The sequence below is a fragment of the Lacerta agilis genome, chromosome 9, assembly GCF_009819535.1.
Source record: "Lacerta agilis isolate rLacAgi1 chromosome 9, rLacAgi1.pri, whole genome shotgun sequence".
Classification (NCBI taxonomy): Eukaryota; Metazoa; Chordata; class Lepidosauria; order Squamata; family Lacertidae; genus Lacerta; species Lacerta agilis.
This window is the reverse complement of record NC_046320.1, coordinates 65,295,446-65,311,365: the sequence shown is the minus strand read 5'-3', so window position 1 is coordinate 65,311,365 and position 15,920 is coordinate 65,295,446. Positions and strand designations below refer to the sequence as shown.

The 15,920-nt window shown below is 46.7% G+C and overlaps 1 protein-coding gene across 1 annotated transcript; it reads right to left on the bottom strand.

Annotated features, from left to right (window-relative positions):
- Window positions 1–2,119: 2,119 nt before the first annotated feature.
- On the bottom strand, window positions 2,120–4,091 carry LOC117052899 (ferritin heavy chain A-like). Its single transcript, XM_033160257.1, has 4 exons — window positions 3,909–4,091; window positions 3,145–3,291; window positions 2,888–3,013; window positions 2,120–2,364 (listed from the first exon to the last, which is right to left on the bottom strand). Exons 1-4 carry the CDS (start codon window positions 4,008–4,010, stop codon window positions 2,209–2,211), a joined length of 531 nt encoding a protein of 176 aa, XP_033016148.1. The 5' UTR covers window positions 4,011–4,091; the 3' UTR covers window positions 2,120–2,208.
- Between the last annotated feature and the right edge of the window lie 11,829 nt (window positions 4,092–15,920).

Below are 15,920 nucleotides of genomic sequence, written 5' to 3'. Positions count from 1 at the left end.
AGCATGTCATGGATGAAATTCATTACAGAAGAGAAAACTTCCTAATAGTGCCTGGCAAAATCGAAAGATCATCGTCAGCCACCTGAATTTCAACAGGGAAGGAACACTGAATGAGGTCCACAATGCTGAACGTCCAGTGCCTGAAACATTACCGCTGTGTAAGTGGGGAGTTTCCTGCAAACAAGCTGTTGGAATACTTGAGGGCGGAGGCAGGTGGGTGGGAGCTGGCTGTGAGCAGACTGAGGTTGACGAAGCAGTGCTCCGTTTGCCCGAGTGGACCGGTCTCCATTGCCCCACCTCCACCACCACGAGTCTTCTCCATGCCAAGCAGATGTTCTACCATGGATCCCAAGCACCTTCTGCAGCAACTGGGTCAAAGAACTGGAAACGAGCTCAGTGGTAGAGCTCCTGATTTGCATGCAGAAGGTCCTAGGTTCACTTGGCAAACAGTGGTGTAGGAAGGGCGGGGCATAGGGGCGGTCTGCCCCAGGTTCCAGGGGAGGGGGGTGACACTCCCCAGCCCCTCCCGCCACCCCGTCTGTGTTTCTTTATGGACGGCCGGGGCAGCCCCATGAGCCGGCAAGCAAGCAGCGGCTCGTGGGGCTGCCCTGGCTGTCTGTAAAGCAGCACAGCCGGGGCAGCCCTACAAGCCACTGCTCAATCGCCGGCTCGCAGTGGGAGCCACAGCACCGGCCCAGATGCACTACGCAATTCCGGGCATGCGTAATGCATCTGAGTCGGCAACTGCTACTCCCGCGGCGGGTTGAGGGGCTGCCCCATCCATAAAGCAGCAATGCTGGCCTGGAAATTCCAGGCATGCGTAATGGAGCCGACGTGCGCCGTGACGTCGCGACGCACGCACCATGATGCACTGCCGTCGGGGGGGGGGGTGTGTGCCTCCGCTCCACTGCCCCGGGCGGCGGAGAGGCTTCCTCTGCCACTGTTGGCAACATCTCCAGGCAGGGCTGGGAGACACCTCATGCCTGAAACCCTGGAGAGATGCTGCCGGTTGGTGTGTACAACACTGATCTTGGTAGAGCAATGATCTGACTTGGTGTAAGGCCCCTTCCTATGATAAAGTTTCCTTCCACACCAGAGAAAGGAACTGCACTTTGGAGGTGATTAGCTCTGCTGGCATGGAAATCAATCCACATAAATCCTGTTTACAGATGTTCTTGCTAATGCAGTGTGGAACTTGATGGCATATCAGCATTTCCCACAAGCAATAAATTGTTCCATATCGCAATGGTAAATTGTTACCTGGAGACACATCATTCTGTCCAACTTTTGTTTTCTCGCTCTCAAAGTCAGATGGAAACTACCGTTCATAGACACCCAGCAAGGACAGAAGTGACCAACTGGCAACAAAGCTTCAAAGGGAGCTTTGAACTGCTCCTGGAACATTTTGCTCAGGGGCTGAATTGTTTTTAACTTGAAGGGATGAGCTTTTCAGTAAAAGGTTGCATGGGGAATGTGTGCTATTTCTTTTTGTATTTAAATATTTGAAGGGAATATTCTCATGGAGAGCGAGTACTCTTGGGTAGAGGAGAAAGCATTCCATAAATACCAACTGGGTTTATGCTGAAAGTTCATTAGTTTTCTAAAACAACACAACACTGATTGACTGGGGAGACTGCTTCAGGCAAACAAGAACTGAAGTGTGCTGGCTGTGACATGAAATTTCTCAGTATCTTATGCAACCACTGACTATGGAAGTTTCCAATCTTTGGGGTGGCTTAAGAACTTGAGAGACCTACTGAATACCCATCTAGTGCAGCCCCTAGTTCTCTGACCAACCAAATGTCCATGGTTCATATGCATTTTTGACCACCCATAAAATCTTCAAGAAGGCTACAGGGCAGTAAGTGTAATTTCTTCACATTTGTATCCAACCTCTTTTCCATCCTAGAAACCAAGGCATCATATGTGGTTCTGAAGTTGCTGCCCATCCAAGTACAGACCAGACCCAGACCTGCTTTACTTCAAGGTAGTAGTGGACTTGTGTACCCCTCAGACCACACCCTGGCCTGAGTGCATTTGGGTTGTCCCACTCCATTTCGCCAAAGAGCTTCCAACAAAAGTTCTCACCCCTAACCAGAGCACCACACATGACCACAGATTCATGCCAATAATTTAGTTTATTCTTTAACATTACACTACACAAACTTGACTACAAATTTTACTGTTTTTCTAAAGTGATGAGAGGATTCAGCTGCTGCTCTTCAAAGTGAGCTTGTCAAACAGGTACTCCCCTGGGCCATTCTGGGGCAGTCCCAGGCGCCTCAGGTTTGTAAGGTGGTCTCCCAGCTGCTTGATGACCTTCACCTCTTCCTCCAGGAACTCAGACTCCAGGAAGTCACACAACTGAAAGGTGAAAGACAAGCACTGGTCAACTGCACGTATTATTCACCGCAAGCTATGGACAAAGATAGAGAATCTGCCGCCTTCCAGATGTTGGATTTCAGATCATATCAGCTTGCCCGAACAGTGATTAGAGTTTATGATAGCCACAATCCAACCACGTCTGGAGGGCCACAGATTTCCTACCCATGGTTTAAAACTTTTTGTATACATCTTGTTTAAGAACTGGGTCACAAGGGGAATAAAGGATGTAGCTTTGACCTTCTCTGGATAAGCTAAACCAAAACCAACAGCCACCCATTGTGTCAAATCATGGAAGGGCTACAACAAAGCTACACCCTTCCAGTTTTGGAATGCCATGGAGAAATTAAAGATATACTAGGCATTGGTACTGGTTTTTTGGAAGGAAACCTTGCATGTGGGATGGGCATTTTTACAGCCAGCTCCTCTGTCAGCTAACTAGCCCCCTTGATCCTATGAAGCATGAGGAATGCTCCTGGAGAATGTAGCATTGTTGAGAACTTACATGAGGGTCTCCCTTCTCTGTTGCCAGCTTGTGCAGGTCCAGCAAGGCCTGGTTCACCTTTTTCTCCAGCTGCAGGGCAGACTGCAGGGCATCCAGGCTGTTGCCCCACTCGTCCTTCTCTGGCTTCTGTGCCAATAATCAGAGACAGAGACTCAGAACACCAGCCTGTATCTTACTACATGCAAACAGCACCATCAAATCTCAACACACACTCCTCCCAAATGAAGCCCAGCTAAAGATCTTCCATGTCCACTTACCTTGAGGTCCTTCAGCAAGATGCGGCCCCCTCTCTTGTTCTGGTATTTCAGGAACTTGTCTGCATGCTCCCACTTTTCTTCGGACTGCTTCTTCAGAAACTTGGCCATGTGACACAAGGCAACATCATCCCGGTCAAAGTGGTAGGACTGGAATGGGGAAGGAAAAATAAAGGTCATAGTCAGATGAGAACATGTAGCCAATATGCAAACATATCCCTTCCCACCCCAGATGTGCACATGTATTTTGGACTCACTGTACTCCACTTTGCATTGACACAACATCTGAAAAGATACTGCTTGAATAGATGACCTACTGTAGCAGGTAATCTGGATATACAGATGGGGAGTTGGTTGACCACTTTCAGACCCCAGAACCAAGCTTCTCCACAAACGCCTTCCATGTAGAGATGACAAAAGGAAACTAAAGCCCCCATCCAGTGTACTGGAAAAGCTTCCTAGTTACCATAATAACTACATTGCAGAATGCCAATTGTAACAATTCAGCATGGTTATTTCACTAAGGGTTCTACCAGGTCTGGAGCTGAAAGACGTGGCGAAGCATCAAGGGTCTACCAGACCCTGTAACTATTTCAGTTTATCAGAAGCACATTCTCCCAGCTATTGCACGCTTACTTAGAGAAACAACCCAATAAGCTACATGAGACTTGAAGCTTAACAAACATACCTAAGACTGGGATAAGCCTAAAATTACACAAACAAGTTGCAACTAGTTTCTTCCCATTAGATAGCCAAAAGTCACTTACCATGGACAGATAAACATAGCTAGCATACAGCTCCAAGTTCACCAGCTGGTTCAAGGTAGCTTCACAGTCAGCATGGAAGTTCTGGCACACCTGAGAAGACATCTCTGCGTCCTAGCAAAATAAACTGAGACTAAACAACACTACAAGCCCTACGCTGCTGTTGCTGTAGAAAAACATGCAGCCCTAGTGGTTTTTATACCATTTGGGACAGGTAACTTGTTTGTGATTAGCAGTAGAATCATCCAATAGAAATACCAGTTGGCTCTGTGGGTGGGAGAATGACTCAGCAGAATGGGACAAAGTTAGCAGCTGATAACAATTTGGGCTCCACCTAGTAATCAAGTCTTATTTGACCATTTTCTGCCCCCCCCCCTTTAAGAGAGAGAGGATACTTAATTAGTTTTTTCACTACTTTGTGGGTTGTTTTCATCACAGCTGCAGGAGTTTATGGAAGAAGCACGAATGTATAGGGAAGGGCAAAGACTCACAGCACAATCCTAGAGCATGCCTACACAGGAATAATTCAATGGGACTTGCTTCTGAGTAGGCATGCATAGGACTACACTATTAACTTTGAAGAGCTGTGCAGAGCTGGGAGTGAATTCATGCATAAAAGCAAATCTGTCACCTTCATTCTCCTGCACAAGTGAAAGACGAGCATATAGAAAATCAAACTGTGGGTGTGTGCAATTTTTACAATTATTCATCATAACCTCAGATTCAATAAGAGGTAAATAAAGTAAAGTAATGTACTCAGTCTTGAGGCCAGTGTGGTGTAGTGGGACGAAAGCATGGGTAGCTATCATGGCACCCACCAGATGTTCCTGGAGTCCAGCAACATCTGGAGGGCCACAGGAGCCTTTCTTAGCCCTTTCTGGAGATGCTGGGGATTGGACATGAGAATTTCTTCATGCAACCCATGCATTATTACCTTTCCCCTTATTCAGGGATGAGGAATCTGTTGCCCTTCTCATGTTGTGGGACTACAGCTCCCACCTCCCCTGTCTGGTGGCCACACTAGCTTAGGCGGATGGAGGCTGGAGTTCAACAACATCTGGAGGGTCAAAGGTTCCCCATCCTTGCCAAAACCAGAGATCAATAAAGGAACAGAATAGGGGGGAACCCAACTCATCACCCATATGAATTACCATTGAACATGAACCGTGAAAGCTCCATTCTCTACAAGTGACACCACCATGCATGGATTGGTGCAGCTCCCTTTTAGGATTTTGCATTATCCCACACGCACACACGGAGAGAGAGAGAGAGAGAGAGAGAGAGAGAGAGAGAGAGAGAGAGAGAGAGGATTGTCAGCAGATAGACAGGAACACATAGACAGGCTTGTGTTTTCCTCTTAATGTTTCAACATGCACTTGAAGAGCAACAGCAGCAGCAACAACAACAAAAGCAATTTTATTATTTATATGCTGCCCATCTGAGTGGGTTGCCCCAGTCACTCTGGGCAGCTCCCAACAAAATATTAAAAACACAGTAAAATATCAACCATTAAAAATTTCCCTGAACTGGACTGCCTTCAGATGTCTTCTAAAAGTCATATAGTTGTTTATCTGTTTCACATCTAACGGGAGGGCGTTCCACATGGTGGGTGCCACTACCAAGAAGGCCCTCTGCTTGGTTTCCTGTAGCTTCACATCTCACAATAAGGGAAATGCCAGGTGGCTCTTGGAGCTTGACCTCAGTGTCCAGGCTGGACGGTGGAGGTGGAGATTACTCCTTCAGGTATACAGGGCCGAGGCTGTTTAGGGCTTTAAAGGTCAACACCAACACTTTGAATGGTGCTCGGAAAGTACGAGCAAGATTTCTGTATCTTTCATTGAAGCACCTGAGACAACTCTAGAACTCATGAACATCCAATGAAAATTAATCCAGGACAGATAAAACGAAGTTAAACTATGGAACTATGGAAGGCAATGATGACCACCAACTTGGATGGCTTTAAAAAAGGAAAAAGAAATACATGGAGGACAAAACCATCAATGGCTACTAGCCACCATGGCTATGCTGTGCCTCTATGGATGGAAGCAGTAATGCTTCTGAATTTCAGTTGCTTGAGACCATGATGGGGTGATAGTTTTGTGATGTGTTTCCAACAGGCATCTGGCTGCCCACTGTGGGGACAGGATGCTGGACTAGATGGGCCATTGGCCTGATCCAGCAGGACTCTTGTTGTGTTCTTATGATACAGCACTAGCTTATGACATCCTGCATTCCAGAAAGCCCTGCAGTGTAGTAAAAATAATGGCAATCGGCTGCCCTTTATTGGTACCCAAAATCTGATGCCAGGGATGGGTTACTCCCAGTCACCCTATGTTGGTCCTGTCTGGCTTCTCCTTCCATACTATGCCATTCTGATCAATGGGTGCATTTAGGAGAAAATGTCTCAGGTGGACCTACCTCACAGGGTTATTGTGAGGCCAAAGTGTGGAAATCTGAATATATACCCCTGTAGAGGAACAGTGAGATAGAAGTGTCATTAATAAAATCTTAAGAGCATGAGAACATGCAAAGAGCCTGCTGGATCAGGCCAGTGGCCCACCTAGTCCAGCATCCTGTTCTCACAGTGACCAACTAGATGCCTGTGGGAAACTCACAAGCAGGATTCAAGCACAAGATCATTCTTCCTTCCTGTGAATTGCAACTGGGATTCAAAATCATTAGCGTCTCCAAACATGGGGGCAGAGCACTGCTATACCTGAGAGTAAACCCATTGAAAAACTGGAATTTACTTCTGAGCAGATATATAGATATAGATTGTACTGAAAGAGATTGAACATACGATTGTCAATAGGGCTTAGCAATTCCACAATGTTCACTGAACGTCACATTGGCCAGCATAGGTGCCAACTCCCTGGAGCCCTGTGTGCCCGAGCACCAACAAAATTGACCATGAAGGAGCTGAGTACCCACAAATTTCAGTGCCAGGGTCATGCATGCTGCATGGTGCCCACAGCCCCAGGCACCCACGGTCACGGGGCCAAGTTGGCACTCCTGTAATGGCCAGAATCACCTTTCAGAAATTTTCACCTGGGACTTCATCAGATGTTGCATTAGCAGAAATTCTGCAAGTGAAATATTTCCATCTATGTGGGTGTGTTGATGGGGAAAATTGCACCAGCTTCTTTTCTTAAAGACATAGGAGCCCAGCTAGAAAACAAAGTTGTCAAAGAACCTTGTTGTAGGTAGGCAGTTAAATTATTGAATTTTTAAAATATAATAATTACAAACCAACACAGTCAAAGAAAGTAAAGTAAAATCAATAGCTTGGAATAATAACAACGAAAAGGAAGGAAGAGTAATTGTGTTGCACCATCCCAAAGCAATATTGTTTGGTATCTTTACATTACATGCAGCCTTTCAAACTGAAATTGGAATTGGTTGTTGGGGAAACCCATAAATTAAAAATGCTTGAAGGTGGTGGGTGCGGGGAGGGAGAGGAGGAGATAGTTTGCCTATGCTCAGATGCTGGGTGACCTTGGGCTGCTCACACTTCTCTGAAGTCTCTCAGCCCCACTCACCTCACAGAGTGTTTGTTGTGGGGGAGGAAGGGAAAGGAGAATGTGAGCCGCTTTGAGACTCCTTCGGGTAGTGATAAAGAGGGATATCAAATCCAAACTCTTCTTCTTCTTCTTAATTAATGCTGTATTGTTTTTAACACTCGATTGGGAGCCTCCCAGAGTGGCTGGGGAAACTCAGCCAGATGGGCGGGGTTGTAAATATTATTATTATTATTATTATTATTATTATTATTATTATTATTATTATTATTATTATTTGCCTGAGCAAACTAGATTCTGGTCTATCTGGGAGGCTTAGTTTGGTCAGAATTGAGTGTAAACTTCCAGAATTTACACTAAATACTTTACTTCTGGTAAATGAGCCACCATAACCACTAGAGGTCTGTGCAAATTTGTGTCCTGGGCTTTTTAGACTCTTCTAGCCATGTACTATCTGAATCCAAAGGGGCACATTGATTTCCAGATGTGATTTCCCCCCCCCAGCTCTCCTACTCCATTAATGAGACAATAAACACTGAACTAAGTGGTAAAGGGACACGGGTGGCGCTGTGGGTTAAACCACAGAGCCTAGGGCTTGCCGATCAGAAGGCTGGCGTTTTGAATCCAACGACAGGGTGAGCTCCCATTGCTCGGTCCCTGCTCCTGCCCACCTAGCAGTTCGAAAGCACGTCAAAGTGCAAATAGATAAATAGGTACCGCTCTGGCGGGAAGGTAAACGGCGTTTCCGTGCGCTGCTCTGGTTCGCCAGAAGCGGCTTAGTCATGCTGGCCACATGACCCGGAAGCTGTATGCCGGCTCCCTCAGCCAATAAAGTGAGATGAGCGCCGCAACCCGAGTCATCCGCGACTGGATCTAATGGTTAGGGGTCCCTTTACCTTTACCTTTAAGTGGGAAATGAGTTTCCTTAACCGGGAAGTCTGCAAAAGGCTGACTACCGGAAAGCAGGATGATTTTGGTGTTCTGCTGGAAAACTCTGCTGAAGCTTTGCATACTCTGCTTATCATTCCTTTCCCCCCATCCAGCCATTTTCTCTTCCAGGAGGAACATAAGGAGCCATGGCACCCAGTTGGAATGGCATGATCTTGAAGGCCCATTTCCACAAAGTCTGGCAAAGACGAGTGACCCCATCAACCTGCTAGGAAGACCCTCAGGAGGAAGTCTCACTAGGCAATGGCTCGTTGTATTGCTCCCCATCCAGTATTTGGACCAATCAGGAAAATTGTGAGGTGTCCCACCGAACGATAGCACACAAAAGTCTGATCGTCAGCCTACTACACTTTCGAGTGAGAGCTGATCCATGATCACTTTATGTACCTTTGGGGACTATTAGAAATACCATTGAAACAGTTCATTATCCCGGAAGAACTGTTCTGTTTTCTGTTTGTTGCTGCTGTGCTCACACCACCATCCGGCTCCAGTTCATTCCCAACCAAACTTTGATATAGAAAAGGTTCAGTGTTTCTTTGTGGTTACACACCATTCTAAGCATTCCTGTTGATGGAATATTTATTTGACTTCTATTAGTTTGTGAATTCTTGCACGTATTATATGGCTTTTGTTTATGAATTCTTCTTCTTCTTCAAACCTTTATTAGGCATTTTTACAGGTAAAACCGTGAAAAAAAGAATCACGTACAAAAACCTTAAAATGTATATAAAAAGGCAAGAGTCGAATACACATGCTGATTATATGGAATCTGGAATTTCTTCCTGTTAAGCTACTCCTTGGGGGACTGCTGCCAAAAATTCAGCTACCCCCGCAGTCACCCTTTGGTCAATATCCGACAAACAGAATCAATATCTGACAAACAGATGTGAGGGCGATCTGGCTGCGACATCTGTCACCCCATTGATCACCAGGGTTGATTCACCTGATCTGGCTGGCTAGGCTGGTGTTCCTTTCCTCTCTCACCGCTCCATGTGCGTCCCTCCCAAAGCTGCACACTCGGTGGAAGAGGACGACCATCCCAGATAGAAGGAGTGTACTGTTCTTCGGTCAAGGGTATACGATAGCTGCGCTCCCCTGCTAGAACCTCCAAACAAGCCCAAGGTCCATTTGTAGGAGAACGTAGGGTTGTTTATGAATTAAGAAACAATTGATAGTGTTTCATAAAAATTGCCAATACATTATTAGTGCACGTGTTGCCTTCTGTTGACCAGGCAAATGTAGAGTGGCTGAAGGAATACTGCTTTAAGCACATCCCTTTTCCCTGGAGAGCACCTCAAAAAAGGATAGATTAAAACAACAACAACACAAACCGATGTTGGGCCCATGTCTAGCAGGCTATGGGCCAACTGACTTCTACAAATCATAATCGTATGGGGAGCAGCAAGGGTGATGCATAGAGTTCTAGCTCTGTCAGAAAAAAAGCATTTCTGTCTATAACATTCCACCCACGGCTTCCCTTTCTTCTTTCTTTTTACCCAAGGGGCCCTGCTTTACAGCTCTTTGCCTCAGAGGGAAAGGGAAGTTTATTTCCTTCGCCGCTCTCCTTTCGCCTGCAACAGATTGAATTATCACATTGTCAGATGTTATTTGTCGGTCTCCCACGCGACCAGTCCCAGTCGCTGCCGCTCCGATATCAGATTGCTCTGGCTTAATGTAAAGGTCAGGGCACAGTGGGGATGTGTGGGGAAAGTGGTGGGGCGGAGAAGAGAGATAATCTTGTGAAATATTGCTAATCGGATTAACGGAAACATTTCGACCAAAGACAAATACAGTATGCTCTTTGCCTCTGTCAATGTATTTCACCTCGCTGGCTCGGCCAACTGTTTCACAGGGTACTTTTATTGCTCGTTGCCGTTCCCCTGCTACATTAAAAACTGCCCTGAGGGCTCCCGAAATGGCCCAAGGGATACGCCCAGGAAGCCTGCAAGCTAGGATGTAAATACACAACTGCTGGTGCCCATCATTCTATGATTCTGGCCAAACTCTGAGGGAAATTATCTCCTCTTGTTCAAGGGGCAGTGGTGTAGGAAGGGCGGGGCGTAGGGGGCAGTACTCTCCGGGTTCCAGGGGAGGGGGTGACACTCCCCAGCCCCTCTCGCCACTCCCCTACCACCCGGCACCCCGTCTGTGCTTCTTTATGGATGGGCGGGGCAGCCCCATGAGCCTCCGCTCGCTCGTCTGCTCGCCGCAGGAGCAGCAGCTCTGGCCTGGATGCACTACGCATGCCCAGAATTTCCGGGCATGCACAGTGCATCCGACGTACGTCAGATGTCACGATGCATGCGTCATGATGCCCCGCCCCCAGGGGGGTGCCTCTGCTCTGCCACCCCAGGTGGCGGAGAGGCTTCCTCCGCCACTGTCAAGGGGGAAACTGTGTGGCATGCAGGGGAAGAGCAAACCCCTGTTGCACAAGGAGGCCTCATTCCACTCACTCACACCCCCCACTTAAAAGTTATATTGAATTTCACCTTATGAGGGGTTTTGTGTTGATGTTTTTTCAAAGAAAGACCTATTGCATTTCGTTCCAACCCACGTTTCGTTCCAACCCACCTATCATTGCTGTGGGGATTCACACCACAGACATCTGCACAACAATTAACGATGGCTCCTTTGCTCATTAAGCAGTCTGTGGCTAAACGCTTATGTATCGATATCTATTTCCCCTTCTTAGTAAAGCAAAGGAAGAGGGGCTGTGGAACCAATCTCTAGGAGGCAACATCTTGAAGTTCTCATTAGTGCATCTTGGTAGGAAAATGAAACAGACACCCCATCTCACCTCAAAGAGATTTTAATTAAATTTCCAGCAGTGTCCCTAATTGAAGGGATTGGCTAAGTGGGGGAGTAGAAAATGGATTGTAGACTAGATATTGATGTTCTCATGATGTTCTGGCAGAATAAATAACACATCAATTTGCTTCCCAGGCAGGTACAAGTAGGAATATTCAAATCCATCAATTTTAGTTCCTCTTGGTTTCAGTTCACCAGATTGCCACTTCAGTTAACATTTTGTTTAATAATAATAATTTTATTATTTATATCCCACGCATCTGGCTGGGTTTCTCCAGCCACTCTGGGCAACATACAACACCTATAGAAATAGTAAAATGTCAAACATAAAAAACCTTCCCATACAGGGCTGCCTTCAGATGTCTTCTAAATGTTGTGTGATTCTTTATGTCCTTGACATCTGATGGGAGAGTGTTCCACAGGGAGGGCACCACTACCGAGAAGGCCCTCTGCCTGGTGCCCTGTAACCTCACTTCTTGCAGTAAGAGAACCACCAGAGGAGGATAGTCCTCATGAAAATTAATTCTCATTTTTTCTGCTTTTATAGTAATAGATACATTTTTTCTGTGGAATTTTACCTACTATAATGCATCTGCTTAGGCCACAGCAGGGATTGTTCGCAAGTTCTTTTGGGAAGGGGTGAGGACAGTGAAAAGGCATAAGCCAGGGGTCCCCAAACTAAGGCCCACGGGCCAGATAAGGCCCAAGGGACTTGTTTATCTGGCCCGCAGCGACCCCCGCCACCCGTTGCCATCGCCCGCTCTTACCGGCGCTGCGTGGCTACCCACTTCCGGGTCAGAGGAGCACCGGAAATCGCTTGTGCGCATGCACAAGCATTATTTCCGGTGCACATCCGGGTCGGAGGAAGCCCGTGCACATGCACACAAGTTATTTTCGGCGCATCTCCGACGCAGAAGTGCGCCGGAAATAGCGTGTGTGCGTACTCCTCCACATTCTGGCCCGCTGTGCGATCGGTGCTGGAGACACCGGCCCGAGGCACAGTAGGTTTGCTGACCCCTGGCATAAGCATTACCTTTATAATATTTGTGTCTTGGCTGTATGTCTTAAAAATGTTGAAACTTAATAAAATAGAATTTAAAAAAACAAGGAAGGGAGTGAAGCAGGTCTGGTGAAGGGTAGGGTTCAGGGAGAGCCTTGGGGGCCAGACAGAAAAGCCTGGAGGGCCACATTCAGCCCCTGGGCATGAGTTCTCTCACCCTAGCATTATGCAATACCTTTACAGACTGCCCTTCCTGCTATTTGCACTCGTGTGTCCTGGAATCCATCTGAAAAAGAGATACAAAAGCATCAAGGCAATCAGCTCACAAGCTCAGCGTGGTGCTTTAAATAAAAAGAAACATGCATTCAAAAATGGCATTTTGCCACTGATTTTTTATTGCTAACATGCCCTGTGTTCCACCTGCTTCTCTTCCGGTCCTACCGGTCCCTGGCTGCACTGGTCCCTGCCTCTTAATTTGGCTCCTTTCCCCTGGGGGTGGGGGAGGGGGGAGGCAATCAGTGTTTTGCATTTACACCTGCAACAAACTGAGAAGCTGGTGTATGTGTGTGTGTGGGGGGGAATCCTTGCAGCGCTAATCGCCTCCTATCCAAGGGTGGAGGGAGCATGCCGAGCATAGCTAATAATACGCAAAGGCTCAGCTGGAAGTGAGAGGCAGGTTGCTTGTTACTGCTTGATGCCAGGCAGCTCGAAAACCAAAATACACATGTCTCTGTATGAACGGTCATTAAGGAGGCATTCTCCCAACTGTGTGTGTGGGGGGGGAGTAGAGATCCTGTTAATTAACCTTAATTGATTAATTAATTATTTAAAAAAACCTGGATGGCTTTTAAAATAATTGCACAAATGAATGGAGGATAGGATTATCCATGACTACTAGCCAAAATGGCTATGTTCTACCTCCTCTGTCAGAGGCAATATTCCTCTTTACACAAGTTGATGTGAGTTGAGCAGTGGTGGCAGCCCCTAGTAGTATTAACTGGTTATTTTATTAACTATTTATACATTCATTCATTCGTCCATTCATACCCCACCCATCTGGCTCGGTTTTCCCAGCCACTCTGGGCGGCTCTCAACAGAATATTAAAAGCACAATGAAACGTTAAAAACTTCCCTAAACAGGGTTGCCTTCAGAACTAGTCTTCTAAAAGTCAGATACGGGCAGGTAGCCGTGTTGGTCTGCCGTAGTCGAAACAAAATAATAATAATAATAATAAAATCCTTCCAGTAGCACCTTAGAGACCAACTAAGTTTAAAAGTCAGATAGTTGTTTATTTCCTTGACATCTGATGGGAGGGCGTTCCACAGGGCGGGCGCCACTACCAAGAAGGCCCTCTGTTAATTTATTTACGGTATTTATTGACTTTAAAAAATATATATTGCTGTAAACTTTACTTTGATGTTAGCTTCTTGAAAGGAAATTACTAAGATGCATTAACCCAGAGCAGCATGGGGTGGGTGGGAATGATGAGTACCATAATCCAACAAAATCTGGAGGGTACTATTTTGGCAATCCCTCATCTAAAATTTGGGTTGATTACATGGGAAGTGCAAATTTTAAAGAATGAGGTGATCTCTTAAGGGCACACTCAACATCTATATTAAGGCTTTGGTTGTATGTGCATTGTTTGAATGTTGTTGTTGTTCAGTCGTTCAGTCGTGTCCGACTCTTTGTGACCCCATGGACCAGAGCACGCCAGGCACGCCTATCTTTCACTGCCTCCGGCAGTTTGGCCAAACTCATGCCAGTCGCTTCGAGAACACTGTCCAGCCATCCCATCCTCTGTCGCCCCCTTCTCCTTGTGCCCTCCATCTTTCCCAACATCAGGGTCTTTTCCAGGGAGTCTTCTCTTCTCACGAGGTGGCCAAAGTACTGGAGCCTCAGCTTCAGGATCTGCCCTTCCAGTGAGCACTCAGGGCTGATTTCTTTAAGGATGGATAAGTTTGATCTTTTTGCAGTCCATGGGACTCTCAAGAGTCTCCTCCAGCACCATAATTCATTATTGTTTGAATACAATTGCCTAATCCCTCAATTAATTGCTTAAAAGCTGGGTGATTAATGAACTAAGCATTATATAATGCTGTATCAGGACTGCTCTACAATGTCAGTGGCAATGCTTTGCAAGGAACAAACCAGCCCTATTAAGCTGTAAAGCAATAAAGACAATTTATAATCCATTCTTCTTTATTTTTTGTTTTGTCGTTTTCAATGATAGATCTGATTCAAAATGAGGCTGTTATAATCTTCTGACAACCGCTAGATCTGTTTTCAATTCCCTCAATTATAGAGATTTTTTTTTATATAAAATTTTTTTTGCTCTCGTTGCATGAAGCAATCATATGCCCAAGAATATCACTTAGGGGATTTGTGTTCAACAAAACGCAATCGGTTTCTACAAAGCTCCTGAATGCAAAATGAATTGTCGGAGCAGCTCCCACCTGCCCCAGCCACTAAGCCTAATGGCAGGGCCAGCCCAAGACATTTTGCCACCTGAGGCAAACCACAACATGCCTAAACCCGCCCATGGGGAGGAAAAAAATGGGTGAGGAAAGATCTACATCAGGAATGGGGTGGTGTTGGGGGAGAAATCAAATCAACATCACCTGGCAATTGAAGTTGCGATGTACTCAAAGGTCGTCATGGGGTGGGGAGTGGAGAACAGTGCCAGGTGGGTACAGAGGACAGGAGACCCCAGAGGGCAGCCCCTACCATTTCCTCCCTAGGGGTGGGGGGAGAACAGCAACACTTCCTATATGTTGAGATGCCACTGTTATCGCTTCTAGCAGTGGCAGAGGAAGGGGGTGTGGTGGGGGCGTTTTGCCCCAGGTGTCATCGCTCAGGGGGGTGACACCAGTGCCCCCGGGACTCTTGCCATGGGGCCCCCCAGGATGTTTGCTGCAGGCGGCACCCCTGGGCCGCTCGCCGTGGGTGGCTAGCCCCACCCCCAGGTGCACAGCATGTGTGTCGCTCTGGGTGCTGGAGCATCTAGCTCCGCCTCTGACTTCTAGATGCATAGAGGCCAAGGACTTTTGTCCCCCCCCCCCAATGTTAGGGCCAGGTGTTCCAAAAGTGTGGAGCCGAATCACAGAACTGAGTGGATATACTCTCCCTCTTGCAATGGCACCACGAAGCAGGGAGGAAACAAGAAAGTTCTTACTTCTGATTTATTTCAGTCAACACAGTGAAAGAATCCAGTCATTCCTCAATGATGGCGTTGCTCACACTGAGCTCCTCCACCTTCCCTTTTAGCAACAACACCTGCCTCTATGGCATCCGTCCGTGGTCAACTGCCTCTGTGCCCTTCGTTCTTGCACACGTAATGAACGCCGTGTTTTGGGAGAAGGAGGGTCTGTTGTGCTGTCCACATGTCAGTTAGCTGCTCTGCCTCCCCCCTCCCCCTAACACCTCATAACTCTGCTGTTCATCTGTCTCTGAGTCGTTATCTTCCTCAAAGCCCTGCTGTAATCGGAGACTGCCTTCCTCCTCTCTGAAAGCTACAGGGAGAGGATTCCTCAAGCCTGACAAGCTTCTACAGTGCTGCTGGCACAGGAGCTGAGATGCCAGGGTGTAACTGCAAGGAGCCATGATTTGAGACCCTCTTCCATGCCCATGGATAGTAACATGCCCCTCAACATTTCTCCGATGAAAATAAAGATGTTCTAGTCAATATTAATATTAATAATAATAATAATAATAATAATACCCCACCCATCTGACTGGCT